Raw genomic sequence first — 22,228 nt, forward strand, 5'->3', positions numbered from 1 at the left:
GTCAACCAGTGCAACTGGTCAGCTCTTCAGCCTCCTGGGGTTTTGTCTGAGATGTTGTAGATATCAGCTCATGCCCTCGTTTATGTGAGCACCTGAGTGTTACCCAGCATAGATCAGCTAATAAAGAAACTGTTACAAGTCAGTTAGGAGGGAATTTGCTCCAAGTGCCAACAGAGGACCCACTTCCCAGCAGTGGTGGGAGCTGCCCACTGCCCTGGTCAAGTTTGGCCCCTAAGCAGCACATGTAAGGCAAAGTGGAGTGACCAGGCCACCAAGCTGGCTCTCAGGCTCTGTGCTTTGAGCTGGCTCCCCAGGACATACACATTTCCATGATTCAAGCATGACATGGTATTGTGGGAGGATTCCCCCTCTGTAAAGTCTCACTTTGCCCTCAGAATGGAAGATGGGATGGGTTGGCCCCTTAAAAGCTCTTGTAGGATAAGTCAGCAGTTTTTCACCTATCAGTGATTTTTTTTAAGGAAATCAGTTGTATTTTTAGTCAAGCCAACTGATTTGTGTAACACACGAGCAAACATATAGTATTTGCAAAATTACATTTTGCAAACCATTCATCCGGCTTCAGACATGCATTTCATGCCTTTATAGGAACCAAAATCAATCTGTACACACAAGAACCCTTGATGTCAGTGCCAAGAAATGTTTCTCAGGGGATCAAATACTTGTTCCTCAGCCAGGCACAAATCTGGCAGGCACTATTTGGAAACTGAAACCCCCCTCTTTGGCCTCCATGAGCACAGTTGATAGAATGTGCCCTCCTAGTAACAGGACACCAGTCTCACAGCTTCAGAGCTGCCTAGTCCCCACCCAACTTATTATTGGCACCATGGCTGGATCTTGTCTTATTTAACTTCATATCACAAAGAGATTTTTTAAAAAATCTATTCCCTCTTATCCATATAAAATAAGGAGCTGTATTTTTAATGATCATATTCCTAGTGCCATTTTTTGCGGCCCATAAAAAACCTGCCTCTCAATCTTGTTTACAACATAGAATTTAGTAATAAATGTGAATTAAAAATAAGGAGAGGTTGATGTATTTTGTAGTCTGGCAAGGAAATTTCCTTTCAGTTTATTAAAGTGTACACCATTCTCCTTGAAATGTCCCTACATCTGATACTGCAGCATTCTAAGTCTCTTTGCTGCTTGATAAAGCCATTTCCTGGGTAATGTCAGCTCCACCAGGCTACACATATAAAAAACTGATTAGAATAAGTCTTCCCTGCATGATCACCTTCAGATGAGAGTCTTGTAAATTTATCAGCCACACGCCTGAAACAGCTTTCAACTTGAAGCTGCACCTCACTGTTTGCCAGAGATCTGATCTTGGATAAAAACTTATTTGGAATCCTTTCTTGGCTCACATAACAAAACATTGCTCCATCTTTCTTATGCTCAATGATCAGCATCAGCTGTGTGCCACAAATTTCACTAAATAAAACACATAATGGCAGGGATGTTACTGACAGAAAGGAAGAGAGATTAATGCACTTTTTCAGCCACCTATGGAATAGCAGAATTCAGATGCAGCATGGGAGAAGAGAGAAGGGATAAAATATGTGTAGGAAAACAAAATAATTCTCAGAACAGGAAAGGCATTGAAGTTCTGAAGTACAGAAAAGCACAGGGAGTCCAAAGGCAGTGGAAAAGGCAAGTGGGAACAAGAGTTTCTCTTGATTAAGTTAGTTACTGGAAAATGTCTCCATCTAGAAGTGAAGATGAGGCAAGAAAGGGACTATTTAGCTGTCCATATATTATTTCCTCACAAATTTCCTCACAAATTTCCTCACCTGTACTGGTCTGGATTCCTTGCTTTTGCAATATTCCCCAGGGATCGGGGTCCTCCCTGGACAAAAACCTAGTAATTCTTTTCCTTTTCTTCAGATTTATATATACTATCTCAACATGTACCACAAGTAAATTTCTACCTCCTGGTTTAGTATCAAGATATGCTTTCCAACCTCCTGTAGCTCCCCTATAGTCCCCATGTGTTTTGCTAGCAACATCCATGCAATACAGCACCAATTCCCACATAAGTATGGCCGGTATGGCTGCACCAGACTCAGTCACACCAGGAAGAACTCAGTGGTTTAAGTCCAGAAGTATATGCCAGTCACCCCACCCTTCCTCAAAGCCCTTCTTTGCATTATATTCACAGCAGGTGGAAGACAAATAGATGCCACACAAGTTTAGATACAAATGAAGGGATTTTCTTAGTGTGGATGGCCAATGCTGATGCTAATTTTTCAATAGCTTGATGAGAATCTGAGGATGTGGCCTTCTGCATTCAAAAATGGTGCTCTAGAAAGACCAAATAAATTTTGTTTGACATCTCAGAGCTTTTCTAGTGTATGTAGGAACATGTTCAGTTACCACTAGCATTTAAGGACATTTTTGAAGTGAGAAAGAAACAATTATTTCTTTCTGATATTCAGGGACAGCATACAATACCAAAACTAAAGTTTTGTCTAGTGACCTCAGGAATGGCAAGAAAATTAGATTATATTAATTTCAGTGACACTTGGATAAGTTTCAGGTTGTATTGACATTTTTCTCAGTCTCTGTGTATTCCAAATATGCCAACTGTTTGATTTTCTTAATTGGATTCCCATGAAAATAGGAGCTTAACCATTTTACACCTCTTGAAATGTTTTCTTTGCTATTCAAGGGTGAGAGTATATGTATTTTTATTATAGCTACAAAACCACATTTACCAAATAAAGTACAGTAAAGCCAGGATGGCAGTGCCATTATTCTGCTGCCCATCTGAAAGTGACAGATAAGAGCTGGATTATCCAAAAAAACCCTTGGATGGAAAGGGCTGAAAAATATGTGTCCCACCTCTAAGTGACACAACAGCCATTTCACAGAGCTCTGACAGCACTGTGCTGTATCCCATTTGTCCTGTACTGGTCTGGATTCCTCACTGAGAAGTGAGTATCACTGTCTCCCTCACCCTGGGGGCATTGTGTACAGTCAGCAAGAGCCACAGAGAGCAGACAGTGCTGGGGGCTGCTGCTGTCTTGGGTCCTGACACCCTATGGGACAGCTCCCATCTCTAGGGCCAAGGGCAGGGGTGATGCTCGACAGAGGAATTCAGTGGGATCTCCGTGGATCCCCACAAAGACTTGGTCAGCTCTTCCTGCAGTATGCTGATTCCCGCTGTGGCAGGAGCCACGGGAGTCTCAGTTATCTCACAAGACTGGATTCTGATCCTCACCCAGGCAAAAGGTAATTCATCTCTTGCCCAAAATATTTTCAAAGGGTGAAAATATTTTCAAATATTTTTGCCACCATGGCTTGTTGCCATCACGCTGCTTTCATGTATTCCCTCTTGCAATAGTGTCACAGCCATGGGTGATTTCAGCAATTGTCTGACGCAGGACAGAACGCAGTTTAGTCTGTGTTGACATTGATTTTGTTGCTGAAACATTACTAGGATCTTGCTTTTGACCATAATTGGTAAGACTGTAATTTAGACTGAGGGTAGAAGGAGAACACAATTTTTATCTAGTTCTTTTTGGTGTTATAAATGCATATCAGCAGACATAATATCCAGTTTTCAGCCTCTTTTCTGTGCCCTGTATTTCTCTTTCCTCTTTATTACTTATTCCAAGTGAAATGTAATCATTGGCATAAGTCACTCTCTTCCTCCTGGATAAAATGTATGCAGATAAGGGTTCAGGTGGCAATATTGTGACCAGAATCTCTGTCATATTCTTCTCCCTTGTTGCTGGCTTTGCAGACTTTTCTGCCCTCAATTGCCCATTCCAGGTAAGGTGTGAACTTCAGCTTCCAGTCCAGCATGAGCCACACAGCACTTCAGGCTCAAGTGAGCTCGTTCAGTATTGCTGAACTTCACAAGCAGCTCTTGGAGTCTCCTGGGCTGGATGGAGGGGAACTTGCCAACAAAACCAGAAGGATCCGCTTGTAATTGTGCCTTACGTTATGGAAAGTTTGCTGCACATGATGCTTTCAGAACAAAACATTTACAGCACACAGAGCCAGCACTTTTTAGTGAAACTTAAATCACAACAGTAGAGCTGACATAAGGATAGACCCGATTGTTGTAATTCATCAGTTGTTCCCGTCATTCTGCACACTTGTGTAATTAAGGAATAATTTCCCATATGGTCACAAAGTAACTTTAATGTACTATTCTAAGATTCATGGCCTTGCCTCTTACTGCATTGCACAGCAAAATCCACATCTTCCAGTTAGTGGGTGTTGCTGTTGAGCCACTAGCAGAGAAGAAAAACCCGGATTCTCAGCATGGCATAGAAAAGAGAGCTTTATTATTTTGAATCCAACCTATATAGACTTTTCAGAGGTCACCCAGATTGGTCAGTCAGAAACCTCCCCCTAGGCCTGATTGGCCAGGCCTGAACTGTCCAAATCTTGAGACACTGTTTTAACAACATCCAAACTTTATCTTTATTTATAAAACACAGAAGAAAGTTCTCATGAGAAAGACCTGTGCTAGCCACAAGTGGGGACTTGGGCTCCTGAGCTACAGATGTTCCAGCATTTATGGTTTAAGATGTGACCAATCCCAAATCCTGCCTGCAGAGGTGGCAGAATACACACATGCCCAGTCATCAGCTGCGTCCATTGCCGGTGCAAAGCCACCTTTGCTGGTGGTTTCAGTACATGTGCCAGTCTGGGAACTGCAGCAGCTAAGGCAACATATGGTCACCTCTACATGCCCTGCTATTGCAGCAAGTGCAAAAGGTCACTGCAGAGCAGGAAGGGCAAAGAACTGGTGAATACAGTAATTTACCATAGCACCAGAACATAGCTGTGGTATGTTAAAGATGTCCTCTCTCTCCCTTCAGATGGTCCAGATTTCATGTGGAGGTCAGAGGCCTGATATGTCCCTCAGGCCTTTGGAGAGTGTAACCCTCTGTTTGGATAATGTTGTAGTTAAAAAAAATTAACAAATTATAAAAGCTACCCTGTCAGCTTTTGTATATTTTTATTCTGGTGCTGACATTTTTGCATCTCAGTTTTCCATATACATGAAAACCTAAATAACTAATCAAGGTATCCCGTCTGCCATCCTTTGGGATTATAAGGAGAGAAAAATTTAGAAGCATTAATATAAACTACTTAATTTCGTAACATGAATGCACTTTGAATAATGAGTGGCAAATATCATATGAAGACTCATTCATTACTAAAGCGTGGCTAGGTTGTTTTTTGAGTTTCAGCCTTGATGTTTGGACTTCTGCTAACCTTGGAAGAATGTCTAAAAACTTACCAAGAAAACTAAGTTCTTTGTTTACAGGTCAAACTTGCTGGCCAGGATGCCAAATCCCACTGAAAAATATTTAGAACATACAAAACCAGCAGCAATTTTCTGCCTGTTTTAATCTCCATGTGCAGATTCAGTGAGCTTTAGCTCATGATATTAACTTAAGAGAGTTTTTTGAATTCCCTTCACTTTTCAGAGTAAATCCTATTCACAATCCCTAGTCTGTCATGTTTACCTTTGAAATTAGTTTAATTATGTATTTTATATTGCCTACCATGAAAGTGATTTTTCAGTGCTAAGCTAATACATTTTTATGGATGCTGAAGGTATGTTAAGGTCTTGTAGGTGTCAAAGCTATAATGACAAATTAAAACAGTGCTCAGATCAAATCTACAGAAAATATGGCCTATAATACAGTGCTTTATATATGTAAATGCTTCTCTCAGATGAACTAATTTTAATGCAATATAAAAGATCAGAAATAAGGGACAAATTTGCCTCTACAGAAAGAGGACAGTGTACTAATAGACCTACTAATAGACCTATGGCAGTAGTCAAGCCCTCAAGAGCATTTCCTCTTCTTGTTTATAGCACAATTTAGTCCATCCATGAAGTAGCTAGATGCTTTTCCAAAATATCAGAAACTACTTTTTTTTTTTTCTCAGATGATCCTTAGACATCCTTATCTTTACTTTTTTGGTGATTTTTGGTGGTCCTTTGAGAAAATCTTTCCCTAGCGTGTTAAATGGAACTGTGATTTTTTTGTCTGCTCATTTTCCTATTCACGTGTGTATCTGGTGTCTTCCTTCCCACTGGCTATTTTTGTGGCCAGAGGAGCAAAAGGGTAGTTTTATGTCAATTTTACTGGAGCTCCAGGCACCCTTAAGCACAGAACAACTCAACACCTGCTCCAAATTGGACTGAGTCCTAACAGCCTTTGCACAAGCCAAAGATTGCCTCAGTGCCTCAGCACACTGTGGGCTCCACAGGACAAGACTCCTGGCTTTGTTCCACCACTTTCTGAGCCAGCTAGGAGAGGAAACTTTCCAGGTGCTTGGAGATGTTGATAAAGTGTAAGAGGTAGGCTGTGGGGCACTGTCATGGCCATTGACAGGAATGAGTTCTTCTTGTGGTATCATTTTTCAGCTTTTGTCTTGGTATACTCCTGGCCATCAACCTAATATGAACACTTGCAGTGCTCTTTTCCCATCTTTCTTTTACTTGCTCTAGTTGTCCTTTTCTGCAAAGGGCCATTGTCAGAAACCATGACTTGCAAAAGCATTGTGTGAAAACTTCACTAATCCTTGTTTCATGAAGATTATCCAGTCTTTAAATCTTAATTGAGGAATAAATCATTGCAAAGTTCAACAATCTCCTTGTAAAGTATACTCAGTGATGGGAAAAATGGAACAAGTTTTCAACTCTTTTCTCAGGTATTTCTTCAACAGAACGTAAAAAGAGTAATAAAGCAAGGAAGGCATGAAATAGTCTGAAACTAATGAGAAACACTCGGTTATGATTCACCTCTGCTACAATGTTAGAAATGAGGCAAAATTTAGCCCCTATATCATTGTCTGCATGCAAAGGCCAGCTGCCAGATAAAGACCATTTCTCTTCAAATTTCCTGTGTAAGAATACATAGCAGTGTTAGAAGCTGGGAGCTATTTGTTTCCCCAAAATATTAATTAAATTTTGCTAAAATCAGAAAAAGATTTTGAGGTCATTTACTTATAAAACTATGGGGAAGAACACACGTTGGGATATCTGCACACAACAGAGGATGCTTTTTAGTTTTCACCCGTTTTCAGCACTCTCATTTGTGTAAAATTGTAATTTTAATGATGTGATTACTGTGCTCCTTTAAACTTAAAAAAAAAACAGAAAGAAATACAGTGTCTCCCTCACACTGAATGCTTAATAAGTAGACCTGTAAAACCAGTAAGAGTTAAAAAGATATGAACTAATGCAATGAGAATGTTTCATAAAAATCTAATGTCTTACATTTAGGTGTGGTAATAATTTTATTATTGCAAGAGAAACCTTTTCACATCAAAGTAGTCAAATATGGCTGACAAATTAATCTATATTCAGCGAGCAGCCCAATTCTGTTACACTAAAGTGACTGCAAATTTGTATCCTTTAATTGCACTAATGTCAAAGGCTCATTGACCCCAATCCTTCTGATTTTTCCACTCTCTTCAAGAACACAGAAATATCTGCCTTGTACTATAGCCACTATATTGAAGGTATTATATCTTCAGTAATATTATTTCTATAGAGATACAGAATGCAGAAATACTTGGAGAAGAAAGGAGTTAAATCTAATATCTACCCATACTGTTTCATGAAATGATATTTAGTACTAAGCATGTCAGTGTCAGATTTGGAAAACTTCAAGTTCCTCTTAATATACAGGAAAAGGCAAGAAATAGATCTTGCATGTAGAAATTCCCAAATGATAGTCCTGATATTGATGATTTCCTCCTATTCATCAAGTCATTGAGATCCCAGGTTGCTTAATTAATTGGAGCTTCTTGGCATCCGCATACTCACCAGAGAGTCCTGACTATCTTCAGTACTGAAAATACAGATGCAAGCACCTGGCACTCCATCCTATCAGGGTGAAGTGCTTTGTCAATAGCCACTCCAAGTCAGGATGACACTCGCTTGTCTGACCTAAGACAGCAACATGATCACAAAAATACAAAATTTTAAAGTAATTTAGATTTTACAATCGAGTCTAGGCAAGCTCAGTGCAAGTAGAGGGGAAATAAAAGCTTTTAGTTGCATTTTCTCCATGCCATCATCTACTCCCTGCTGTCTTGCCCTGGCTGGCAATGCCAGCATGTCAACTGTTTTCAGGAAGTTACACTCCAAAATATCAAGGTCCTCCCCTTTTTCACTACTGTATTGGGTCCAGCTGAGTTGGAGTCCATTTTCCCCACAGCAGCCCTCGCAGTGCTGTGCTTTGTTGGTAGCTCAAGATGTTGATAACAGAGCAGTCATTTATCAAGCCTGTCTCCCCAACATTCCTCCCTCACCACTATGCTGAGCATACTGGGTATGAGCAAGATCTTGTGAGGGGACACAGCCAGGACAGCTGACCCAAACAGACCAAAGGAATATCCCATATCATATGACGGCTGCTCAGCCATAAGACCTAAAAAAAAAGACATGGGTGTGTGCACTTTCTTGTTATGATATTTTTCTTCTGGAGCAACTGCTATGTTTACTGAAGCCCTACTTCCCTGGAAGTGCCTGGGCATCACCTACTGATCGGAAGTAGATAACAAATCTCTTGTTAGTAAGCACTGGCACAGTATAGTCTGGTGCCACAGGACACAGAACCCATCTGGACCTCGAATGAAAGGGGAATGCCACAAATTGTGTGTATTGGAGACTGAGGTGAACTGACTGAGGGGTCAAGTGGGAAAAGCACCCCGTTGTGCTTGCCCTGAGGCACCTTGTATCCTTGCATAGACTGCCACAGGAGAGATACTTGCAGGACACAAAAGGGTGCTGATGGGTTTCTAACATAGCCATTAGCAACAAAAAAGATCAAGCAGATGCACAGAATGATTTAATAAAACCTATACAAAATTGAAAAACAAGTGTCTTTAGATGGGTTGCACTGCTAATTCAGCTTTGTTGCTAGTTTATTAATTTCAGTTGGACTTCACAAGTTAGATTTGAATTAGGTTTTAATTTTTCAGAAATTTCGAAAGGATGAATGATAGATGAAGAAGTGAGCAGGGTGTGCCATCCCAAATTACCTAATAGTTGAAATTGATTCTAGGAAATTTTTTTTAGAAAAATTTAGAAAAAAGGTAGCATATCTGAGAAACAAACACTCTCTTTTTTTGACAGAGAATCTGCAAGATTTCTCTCCATGATCATTAAACAAATACCAAAATCCTTCATAGTGTACAATACAATTAGTATTGACATCTAGTCTTTTGAGTGCAAAGCTCAAAGCTCTAGCTTGACATCTAGTCTTTTGAGTGCAAATAGTGTGCAGACAGCTCTGAAGTGTTTTGTACTGGGGTAATGTAACTTGCTGTGGAAATATCTTCATAAATTACTGTATTTCATAGAATTTAAAAGGTAAATTCCACTGTGAGAGATGACTTATTCTAATCATCTTGGTCATCATGTTATGTTCCAGATAAAGTGTATTATTGAAATAAGCTGTCATTGAAACGTACTTATTGTGCCATTATATTGACATTATATTCACACAATCTGAGCCTACGCTCCTTACAATGGCAGCTTCCTGAAAGACAAAAAGAAGAAAAATACTAAGGAAGCCTCTAACTATCATTAAAGGATCTCAGATCTACATACTTCAGTTTACCTTTTTCTTTCTCTTTTTCTTTAGGTTGTGACCTCATCCCCGTCCAGTATCTCAGATGGGGTGATCCCGAACCAATCGCAGCCGTTGTTTTTGCATGCCTGGGTCTGTTGGCCACGCTGTTTGTTACAGTCGTGTTCATAATGTACCGTGATACTCCAGTGGTCAAATCATCCAGCCGAGAACTTTGCTACATCATTCTGGCCGGCATCTGCTTGGGGTACTTGTGCACTTTCTGTCTGATTGCAAAACCTCAACAGATTTACTGCTACCTTCAGAGAATTGGCATCGGCCTCTCGCCGGCTATGAGTTATTCTGCTCTAGTAACTAAAACCAACCGCATTGCAAGAATCCTGGCTGGAAGCAAGAAGAAAATTTGTACAAAGAAACCTAGGTTCATGAGTGCCTGCGCCCAGCTGGTGATTGCATTTATCTTGATATGTATACAATTAGGCATCATAGTTGCCCTCTTCATAATGGAGCCGCCAGATATAATGCATGATTACCCAAGCATCCGAGAGGTCTACCTGATTTGTAACACCACCAACTTGGGTGTTGTAACTCCCCTTGGATATAATGGATTATTAATTTTGAGCTGCACCTTTTATGCATTTAAGACAAGAAATGTCCCAGCTAATTTCAACGAAGCGAAATATATTGCCTTCACAATGTATACCACCTGCATCATTTGGCTGGCTTTTGTGCCAATATATTTTGGAAGCAACTACAAGATAATCACCATGTGTTTCTCAGTGAGTCTGAGTGCCACGGTGGCCCTCGGCTGCATGTTTGTGCCCAAGGTCTACATCATCCTCGCTAAGCCGGAGAGGAACGTGCGCAGCGCATTCACCACATCGACTGTAGTCCGCATGCACGTAGGGGATGGAAAGTCATCTTCAGCCGCCAGCCGCTCCAGCAGCCTGGTGAACCTGTGGAAAAGAAGGGGATCATCTGGTGAAACGCTTAGGTAAAGTTTTCTAATGTGGGAGTGTGGGGAGGCAGTTATGATCTGAGAGTTACCGTTAGTGGAAAGACAAAGGGAAGTGTGCTATTTTTCTTTGCCTCTGCACTGGGAGTGGAGTGAGTCCTCTGTCCCACATCTTCAAGTTTTGGGTTTGATTTAGGCAAAATGCTGTGCAAAAACAGGGGACAAAGCAATGGGCAAACAAAGTTAGAAGTACTGGCTGTGACAATTGCAGATGAATCTAGGGAGAAAAACAAGATCTTGGGAGGAAAAAAAACCTAAGAGACGAAAAAATACAACCCATTGCCGTATCCTGAATGCACCCATTTACAATCTCTTTCCCTTAAATAAAGTTCCTAGTGTCTGTATTTTGCCTCTAGTGACAGCAGTAAGACAACAGGGTTGCTGCTACAGCTCCATAATCGAGGTGGAGTATTAAACACAGGACTCATCATGAGCAGCCACTCTCAGGCATCTGAGGATTTGTTTCATATGACTCTTCTGTTACACCTGTTATCTCCTGTTCCCTTGATTTTTCTTTCTTATATTCTTATATCTCTTCCTGTTTTCTTTCCTTTTGTCCTCACCTATCTTCTCTTCCTTACTGTTTTCTCTACACATCCTCCTAACTCTAATAAATTCAGCTGCTCACAGGCCTCACTCTGCCTACCCTTCCTGCCATTGAACACATAGTCACTTGTGAGATACCTCTTCATCTCTTCCTAAGGCATCATTTGAATTCAGTAATCATGCAGATAACTTGTATGTTCAGTGTATAAAAATTACCTCAAATGAACACTAAACAGAAAGGAGAGCACTGGAGTGGAAGCATCATAGACAGAAAATGTAGGCATGCACCTTGCCCAGTGGTTTGTTTGCAGCCTTTGATCCTTTCACTTTTGATAAGGGTGATATGAGGATCATTTGGGTTATTTAACTGCTGGCATAAACAAAAAAATCTGTCAATATGAAACTGCAAACAATTTTGTCATTCCTCAGCTGTGTATGTCTAGCCTGGAAGTGGCAAGTAGCTAGATTTTTCTCTTCACTCAAATGCAGATGGATTTTAGGATTGATAATATGAATATTTCCACACATGGCATTGTTTACAACTGGAGGTGGCATGGAACATGGACAATTCATACTTCCATTTTTGTGTGAAGCACAACTTAGACCTGAGGGAGGACTTTATTGGTAATACCTGCAGGATATATTATGCCAAAGTGATTATTTTTTCTGTCAGAATATTAGTAATGATTCTCTTTCAGAGACTTTGAAGTTGTACAAAAATGGCCCATCTATTACAAGATATTTTATACCTATTAACATCGTTAACACCAGAGTGTTAATGATGTTTTATTCCAGTTCCTTTTCAGGTGCAGAGTAGGATGATATTTTAAAATGATAAATCCTTTTTCAGATTAAGTGATGGTTACCTGAAATATCCTTTTCTGCAACCTCTGTCTATATGCATAAATGACCTGAGGTATTCCAATTAAAAGCCCTGTAGCAACTTTTGGGTCTGTAAAAAGACACATTCTTCAAAATATATCTTCACTAGAAAGCATTCTTCCTTGAGATTATTATTAATTACCCTCACTTTTACTGCAGAACATATCCATTTTTCAACTTTTTTACTCAACAAGATGAAGTTATAGATGACAGGAAGATCTTGGGCTTGGGAAGGAATATTTTGTCATCTATTCAGGTCTGGTTTGGAAAAAAATTACTCTAAAATCTTTGGTTTCTTCTGAAAAGCAAAGAGCGTACCCCATTATTAAATATTCTAAAAGACAAGATGCATTTTCTTCTTTTTGAGGACTCGTTTCATTTCTTTGTGTCCCTCAATGCATAAGTAATACATGCAGTAGGGAGATTTTAGCAGAATGTAATAGATCATCACCAACAAAGACTTCTTCAATAGCACTGTCTTGGGAATAACTTCAGTCCAAAAGAGCTTTAAGAGTGCCCAATACGTGTGTGTGGGAATGAAAACAGCAGCACAAAGCTGATACATTGATATATTTGCCTGGATACAAAGAACTAGACCTTTTCATTTGAAACTTGGAGAAAAACTTATATGTCATCAGCACAAAGCTGTAACAAAGAAGCTCCTCCAAATACTTGTGTCTGAATCCTCAAGTGATTAAACTGAGATGGTGTCACTGAGTTTAGCAATGCACAGTCTGTATGTGCCAGAAGGGTCTAGGCATCCAAGAGCGAACTGATTCCATCAATCCTGGGAAATTCTCTCTAATCAATGCTAATTTAATTACATGAAAGGGAGAGCTAAAAGGTGCTGAGTAAATTTAAAATGCTGCTCAGGACTTCACCTTGGTATATACTCCAAGAAAGAACAGAAAACCACTGTCAGCTTCAATTCTATTTAGTGCACATAATGAGCAGAGTTCCACCCACCATTTTACTTAATAATGAAACATTTCTCTGGAAAAAATCTGGTTACACAAAGCAATAGGTTCCAGGATATTATTCTGTACAATGCTCAGAAGCTTGTTTGGATAGTTATTCAAGTAAACAACAAAGTATTCAGAATCAGAGGAAATATGCATTAGAGCTACACGACATTATTTAAATAGCTCAGAGGGGTTTTATTTAAAAGAGAGTGAGTCACTGTTGAATTTTAAAGAAACATGCTATTTAAGTCACCAGTGCATAGAGAGGCCTCTATCATTAGCATTTTGCTTCTTGACACTAATTTATAGCACAGTGTAGTATTGCATCAAATCATTGTCAAACAGATAATGCCAACGCGCCATTCAGAGCTTTCACATCAGCTGCAAAATGACAGATAACAAGACTGCTTTTGCCTAAATAAAGCAATGCATCTGTTGCAGTCCTAAATGACTTTTTGCATGGGGTGTTCTTCAATTAAGAAAACTCAGGCAAGCTGTGGTTATGTGTCGGAATGAATCTTCACATACTGAAATATGTAGAAGGAGAGAGTAAAACTTCTCATTACCCAGTGAAATGAAAACCGTTTCATGTAGGCTATTGAGATTCAACAGTACTCACCAAAAGATATTCTGCCCTCATTTAAAAGTAGGGCTACCAAACCTGACATTATCAGAAGCGACTCCACAAAGGAGAATATTGCATGGCTGGAGTCAAAGCCACATAACTCACAGAGAGAGGCATCTGGAACTTTTCTAATCCATTTATTTTACCAGTTAATTTCACAGAGACTAGGAAGGTCATTAATAAATTGAGTAAATCTTACCTTGAGGTACCAGGAATTGTTATCACATGTGCTACACAGACTTTTTGCACAGGTAGAAAATACAGGGCTAATTTATCCTCTCCTCATTCTCAAATAAGTCTCTATCCCAGGTAAGGTAAAGGCTGCTGCAAGAGCTTCTACTATGATATTTGTAGTCAGGACTGCACACCAACAGGTCTCAGTCATGCTACCTTGATCTGGAGAATAGTGCAGATGATGTTCAAAAGCTCCTCTTAGCTTTCTTAAATTTTTGCCCCAGATTTTGCACAAAAAATTAACCATTGTAGGTGTTCATGTCTTCTGGAAGGTGTCTTTATATGGAGCAAGCCACACATGCTCCATTTTCCAAGCTTAGAAAACTGACCCTTTAAACACACTTATTTCCGCACAACTATCTGCAGAAAAGATTTCTTTCCTTTAAAGCAAGTAATAAACTGCCCTGAGCAACCAGCAAAGTATTAAAACCAGCCCTAAATACTGTTTCTCACATATATATGTGCTTTTTAAGTCTTTAAAATCCTACTGGCCTTTTTCTCTTTGCTCTTCAAATTTCTTTCAAATCCTCACAGTGCAGGCAATGTTCCTTTTCTCTAATTCTCCTACCATTGGCTACAGGTGGCCCAATGGTTCCTGCTCTCAGCTCCTTCTTTTGGAGGTACCCAAACTGTCTTCAAAGTGTTTTGGTTGCTTCACCAGCAAATTCTGCAATGTTTAAGCCTGCAACACATTATGGGAAAATTAAGAGGAATCTGGCATCCTTCTGTGGATCAAGCTGTGACACAGAGCTGTTCAGACAGTGAGGCAGAAGCCTCTGAAATAGGAGTAAGGTCAGAAAAAAACATTAGGATCTCTGTTTGGAGAGGTAAGGCTCTCTGCTTGGAGATCAGAGGCTGAGTTCATATGCAATCCCCTTTATTTACATTTGCGGTGACAGTGAAAGGCAGAAGAAAGGAATTAGGTAGTTAAAGTGTTTTTTAATTGTCAGTTGACCATTCTCCCTGTAGTAATGTAGGACTCGTTTAGGTTTCTTCTACCACATTCTCAAAAGACAGAAGCTGGTAAATGCCCAGTAGAAGCCAAAAGTACCCTCCTGAAACAAAACAGGACAGATTATCATCTTCTAAATGAGCGACTATGCCAGAGGGTTGAGCAGCACTTTAAATCTGTAACCCAGGCAGGGTGCTATGATCACTCAAAAGGACAGAATCATTGCCAGCTAAGTCAAATAATGTTAGGTATATTCAGGATATATTAAATGTTTGTGGTTTGTGCCTAATTCCTCCATACAGCTGTGAACAGCATAATACTGAAAAGAAGAAGTATGCACATTAATTTCTGCACCTTATCATCAACACTTCTCCCACAAATCTTTTTGAGACTAAAGCTTAATAACCTGGTGTGGCAGTGATATTTTATTCTACCTGGATTTAATATGAGATGCAGTATTTCCTAAATATTTAAACATAAGTTATGGCTGTCAAGCTAAATGGATTACTCATTTGTTTTTCAACGTATTGTCTCATCCATTTAAGAAGTTTGTCCTGCTCTGTATGATTACAGAACTGAATGTTGCTGTGTATGCATCTACAGAAATGATAGGACTGACAGCTATCATCCAGGACTGGAAATCCCTTGTCCTAGTGAGCCAAACTCACCCTTAGGAGAACCACAAAATTTTTATTATATGTCACCATCATTTTGTTTTATCTTAATAAACCTAAACAAAGATGCCGACACATCCACCTCAGAATCATGATTCTCCCTCTCAAGTGCTACACAGGTACATCAGAAAAAGCCATCAGGTGTCCAGGTTTGCATGCTGTTAATTGCTATTCCATGTCTCCTAGGAGAAAAAATGGTAAGCAAGTTAGACTTTTTCCACTGAATTGGATTCAGTCCTGGACCACCAGTGTTTATAGTTAGTGTATAATTAGACATCAGGCAGTCCCAAACTGTGCCATAATTAATGTTTTGGAAACAGGTGTCGACCATCACACTGCATGCTCTGTTTCTGCAAGGAACATCTGGTTTTCTCCCTTATCTGTTCAGTTTTCCCTCTTTTGATTGACTATATCTGTTTTGTTACAATTCAAACAGGAGATATTTTGGACCAGAAAATAGGAAAATATGCGTGGATCAGCCTGGGAGCTGCCATTCACGGTTTAGAAATAATCCAGTCTAAGTATTATATTGTGCATCAGCATGCCATATTTCAGGACTGAAATCTTGGGATGAGTTTTTTCAGAAGTCTGAATTGAAGTTTCTCAAAAAGGCCACTCTTTTTGCCTCAGGAAATTTTTAAAACAGTACTTCCAATGTTGAATATGATTGAGGTCCATATAAAGTACTGAAAAAGACCAAGTGAATTGAGAATGTGAAAAACTTCTTCAAGGTTTCACGACTGCTATTTTGCATTATCAAGAAAATCCTGGGAAGACACTGAGTTTCCAGACGAATGGGAATCCCTATCAGAATAAACTTCTGCCACTGTTACACACACCATGACAAGGCTCCCCAAGATGCATCCCATGAAATTCCCATTGCCCAGATATCAAATTTTCACTGGTTGAAAGCCACATACATGAATAAGCAGATAGATTAGAAGTCATGGCCATCAAGCTGTGATCCAATTTTTTTAGAGTATGTGTGTGCATTATCAGCATGAGGATTTCAAATGTAAATGGGAGAGATTCGAACTCCCTATGCCTCAGCAAGATAAGTTGCCTTGGAAATTAAACAGGCCTGTTGTTTGACATGGAACTTTTAGTCTTGTAAAGAAGATGGAATACAAGAAAAACTGATGGAGTTTTGCGGAAGGCTGAAGTTGGTTTTCATTCCCCATGTCTACACCCATTGAGGAAGATACTGCTCTAAGTTTCTGCCACAGCATATCCTATTGGGACACATTTTTATTGTGCAAGTACCAATTTTTTCTTAATTTATTTGCAGCTTGAACAATTTCTCTGACATATTTTGAACCATGATAAAAGAACACTACACTTCCAAACTAATTTTTAAAAACTTTTTACTCACCATGCCCTGCCAGGGCATGACCTATAGGTTCACACTCAAAATTTTTGTAACCAAAAGGCTGAGATACTCCTGGTAGTTCACTAAGACTAACAAGATCTCATTGGTAGTACACTAAGGTTAACACTCCAGCAGGTCCATTGCCTGGAAAAACAAGGGAGAAATACAACTTTCCTAAAGTCTAGGATAGCAGTCACAGATTTCATAAAACTCATTGGTTCTGCTGTTTCTGCAGGTAGTTGAACTGATTTAAACATGGAAACATGAAATGATTGTAGAAGAGGATTTAACCCCATGATACTGAGCTCAAAACTGGTGCATAACCTCTTGTATGGAGTCATACCAGCAGCTTGTGAGATATGACAACATGGCTTTCTTTCCTACTGCAACGCAGTGGAGCCATTCTGTCTTGTATAAAATAAATACTGATTGGCAAAAAAAAAAAAAAAAGGCATTAAAAGAGTTATTTTCTTGCCTGATGAAAAGTAAAATGATTTTTAATGTCAGTCAATGGCAGAGGGCAGGTTCCAGCCCACCTGTCTTATACCGCACAATACCCCATCCATCAGGCTGTTATGACAGCTTTACACTAAAAGATCTTTGCAATTCCAGTCCTATTGCACTTTAAAAAAAAATGTGGGGGACATTATTTGAAATCCTGAAGTGTTATGGAATAAAGAAATAATTTAGAGGGGATTTCTGGTGTTTCTAATCAGCTCTTGTGTGTAAAGAGAATTAACTGGGAGAATATAAAAGAATATTAATTGGGAAAACTAATGCTTAAGAAGTTACATTCTAGAAATGACTGACACCATCTCTGAACTGTAAGAGTGACCAGCTTTTAGCCACTGCCCACCCCAATGCAATAAATCCCTGTGGAAACTGAAAAGTGGAAAAGCTGCTCAAAAGAGGACCACATATTAATGTAAGGCAAAAGATGTTAATGAAAAATCATTGTGTACCAAAAAATAAGTAAATTTCTTCAGATGCTCTTTAATGGGACCATTTACTACAAATTGCACAAAAGTGGTTAGATGCCTCTGTATTATGAGCTGATGGCAAAAAAGTGAGGGGTAAGCTTCTTATATGACTTAATGTCATTAGAGCAGATAAAAATTCATGTGAGCTGAAGGTTTGGCCCAGTGGATATTGTTCTTATTTCAAACAAGAAAATATAGGTGTAGTGATACAACATCATATTATTTGTTTGCTTCACAGCCTTGTTAAAAAAGAATTGTGATGCATACAGGAAAAAAATTCACTCTTCATAGAAAGTCATTATCCTTTTGATGGATTAGTCTGCTTTTATTAATGAATCAGTGCCCAAATGGATCATTTGGAGCTATTTTAACCTAATATGCTACAAAAATTTAGATTGAGAGATTACTGAATGGTTTGAGTCCTTCACTTTTCCCTAAATAATTTAGTCTTGGTGTCTTTTTGGACAAGTTTGATACTGTGATTAATTAAATTTCAAATACTCTGAAATGACTGAAGAATATTTTATAAAACTCAGTGAAAGGTATTACCGAAAGCTTTTGATAAATTGCTGCTAAAACATTCCATCTGTATAATGAATTTATACTCTTGAATGACCTTATTACAATGGCTTTTAATTTGCGTACAGTGCTACTGTTGTTGTTTTGAATTTTCCCCTCAACTTCAATTTAATTAAAAGATTGATTGATTGATTGATTGATTGATATAATTTTTTTGGATGCATTAACTGAGCACATGCCTCCAAGCCTAATATTTGGAATTATTTATATTATTAAGGCACTGTTACTATCATTTTGAAGCAAATATCACAGCTGAAGTCCACAAATCAAGTGACGCTGTTAAGAGTTCCCTGCCTACTCTTACCCAAATATGCTCTAGGTTGCAAAATGCAGTCTTATTAGTGTACTGCAAAAAAGAAAAGGAAGAGTGAAGATGGGACCCAAGAGTTCTATATTTATTTAGGGAAAGAATTTCTATTTTTTAATAGGAGTGTTCAACTGTTTTACATTTTTTTCATCTTCCAGCCTATGTCCCAAAATTCTGATGACAAATAAATGCCACCATGCACTGTGTCAATACTGTCCTTGTCACACATGCTGGAAAGCACCCAGAGCAGTCATGCAGATGGTCTCATATTCATTAGCATGCACCATGTAGGTCCTGTCTACCAGGTTTGTCTACCAAAGGAACTTCTGCTTCTTTCTAGAGAAAACTTTGATATGAACTGGCACTGTAATTAATTTGATGCACTGTAATTAATCTGATAAACAGAAGACTAGGACATGCACTGTCCTTCCAAGGTCCACCAAGTCACAAACCAGTCTGCCACAGTGGAAACACTGTATGAATTATAATGAATGGTATTTGTACTTGTATCTTGAATGTTGATGTGGACTGGAAGAGCTGGGATTTCATCTGACTGAGAGCTGTGTTTGGTGGCAGATAACTTTTCATGACTGTGACTGAAATATAAGGCAGATGTCTGTTAAAATATATAAACACAAGGCTCTTTTAATCTACTATAGTTTTAACTATAGCATTATATATTGAACATGTATACAGGTAAGACCCAACTGTACAAAAATCCTGTGCAATGGTTTGTCCAACATTTCAGAAAAAACCCTTTCTGGAACAAAAGAAATAAACAGACTGATAATATTTTGCTACCAGTCTATTCTTCCCTTCAGCCAGTATAATGTTTTGTATATCATTCCATCAAAAATATCATTTTAATTCACCAGCTGCAATTACATATGCTTACATAATTAGAATAAGCTTTAAAAAAGAGTAAAATATTATGCTGCACTTGAAAAAAAATAGATTGTAAGTTTGGCTGCAAAGCAATTTTACTTGCTGCAGTCTTGCTAATAAGTAATGTTTAAATCCTGGGGTTTTTTTAATGAAAAAAAGTGGCATGCTTAAGAATACTCAGTTTATTTTAGCCATTTCATAAACGGGAAAAGTCACACAATAAACAGAGACCTTTTCAAAAATATTCAGTTCAATATGATGCAGTTTCAAGATAGCATGACCAGTCTCACACAATCGATTTTCAAGAACACAGTATGTTTGTAGTTCAAAGCATCCCCTACAGTAACAACACTAAATATTGTTCATGTTTCATTCTTTAGAATTTATGCAGAAAACTTTAAACACATATTGTCTTACCTAATCTAAAGGCTAGCTTTAACTCTGCTGCTATGAAATGTAAGTTCTCCATCATTTCTTAATATCATGACCAAGAATATTTCAGGTGAAGAGTACTACTTGAGTGCAAGTTAACAATGTCGAGCACACATTTGGTGCTCAATAATTAATAACACTTCTGCAGGGCAATGTGATATGGCATTTGAAATTGGGATTGATGACAGCTCTCTGTCTCCAGCACAATAAATTACCATCTCTTTGCATTTAAAAAACTCAAAGATACCCTGAGATATCTTCAGTTAGTAAAACTAACGGAAAAAAGAGAAGTGAAAAAACCCATTATGTCTAAGAGTAAAAGCCAGTTTCTAATTCCAGACATATTAGTATTTATCATTAAATATTTTCCTTAAGACAATTTGTTCCTGTTCAAAAAAAAAAAAAAAAAAAGACACAGATCATAATTCCCCACCAAAAGATGTGAAAAACCACTTAGAGATGACCCAAAATACTTTAAATCCTGTAACAGAATTTAGTATCTGCCTTTCCACACAGGATCAAAGTCTTCTCTCTCTTTTCTAACCAATATATAGTCCTGGAATTGGAGAAAAGGAGAAAATTTTTCTTGCAAATACTGCTCACACTGTAGTGTTTTATGCCTCCTCTACAATACCTGCCAAAATACCCAATTAATTTCCACATTTGTATTTCTTATGTCAACTGCAAAGAAATATCTGAGAGTTTTCCCTCTCAACTGATTGGCTCTTTTAACAACCTGGTTTTAACAGCCTGGAAGTGGACATTTTTCTAATGCAAGACATTCTGAGCCAAAATAATTTCTGCTCTGAAAGCTGAAAACCCTTTTTACACAGAATCTTTGATGTGCCTTTCTAGAATAGTCGCTCAAAGAATTTTGCAGCTTCCATTCATGCACTTTCCAAGCTAGCTGGATTGATTAGAGTTTGGTCACTGCTTTTATAATTACATGGATATTTAGCTCTGAATGAATGGCAGAGTAGCAGTTACTATGGTTAAAGACTTTGAGTTATTATGAGGCAACATATTGTTTCCGATGGTGCAATTTGCTCTTGAGTGGATGGAAAAACTTGAGATATTCATAGCAATGTCTCTGCTGATTTTCATGGTAGTGAAATTTTTCCTAATGTGAAATGGACAGTTTGGGGGGCGGGGTATTTATCTAGGTCCATAACTTGGGGTTCTTCAGGATGGAGTTACCAAGGACACTTACCTCTTGTTTCCTTTTACCAGCTACTTTTTAGAATTCTGCTTATTGTGAGCATCTAGCATTTCCCAATTTTCCTAGTTTTGTTTTTTTCTCCTTCTCCCTTGCTAGGCAAAATATCTCTTTTGGTTATTTGGTCTAAACATAACTGTGTTACCTCCTGCTCTTCCTAAATTCTACTTTCTTTGATGTCTAACACCTTCAGCTTTATTTCCTTTTCTTTCCTGTGAAGTTTCTACGCATTCTTTTCTCTCTGCTCTTTTTCTCTGGCTATCCCAATTAGTTTTGTATGATCCAGTTTGACTTCATTTATATTTTTCCAGTAAATTTATCCACTCTCTAAACCCATCCATTTTTCCTCTGCCCTAGGATTCGACTTCCATTTAATAAGTATCTCTCCTGTGCCAGCTTCATGGCTATCTGGGAGCACCACACTATGGATTGCCTTAAAACCTTGGTAGCCAGTCTGAAAATTTCCTGGTTTTCCTCCTTTCAGTAAGGTTATAATTTGTAAACAAAAGGACTTTGCACTTCACACACCTCATTTTACTGTCTCCAGTTCACTCTCTGATTCACTAAGTTTCTTCATCAGTGTTTTTTCAATATACACTGCATCTGAGGGTCTACTACAACTGCATCCAATATTTAGTCTCCCTTGCTCTCTACTCAGGTTATTTCTCTTTTACAGGGTAGCTTTCTTCAAGGTCCTTTTATCATCTAGATCAGATTAATGAACAAGCAACAAAAAAGTAATTTATTCTGTGATTTTAGGCGTGTTAAATGCACAAACTTCACCACAGAATTCTGTTAAATACCCACAGTGCATCCCATAGAATCTGGGGGTGGGATATCCCAAAGTCTTTGAGAAAATACATATGTGTATTTTGCCAAAATTACTCTTAAAGGATTTAAATAGGTATTTCAACACCTAGCACAAGAATTTTTGTAATTAGGGTGACGTTCACTAGTGGGAGGAGACATGATAT

The 22,228-nt window shown here is 38.5% G+C and overlaps 1 protein-coding gene across 4 annotated transcripts in view; it reads left to right on the forward strand.

Annotated features, from left to right (window-relative positions):
• The window catches only part of GRM5 (glutamate metabotropic receptor 5), a 236,228-nt gene that overhangs the window by 196,298 nt on the left and 17,702 nt on the right, over positions 1 to 22,228 (forward strand). For all 4 annotated transcript variants that reach the window (XM_085065342.1, XM_085065359.1, XM_085065334.1 and 1 more), the window contains one exon: positions 9,651 to 10,590. In XM_085065342.1, coding sequence (XP_084921468.1) covers positions 9,651 to 10,590 — 940 coding nt within the window. The remainder of the gene's footprint in view (positions 1 to 9,650; positions 10,591 to 22,228) is intronic.

The sequence above is a fragment of the Lichenostomus cassidix genome, chromosome 1 (assembly GCF_008360975.1).
Source record: "Lichenostomus cassidix isolate B80296 chromosome 1, HeHo_3.0, whole genome shotgun sequence".
Taxonomy (NCBI): domain Eukaryota; kingdom Metazoa; phylum Chordata; class Aves; order Passeriformes; family Meliphagidae; genus Lichenostomus; species Lichenostomus cassidix.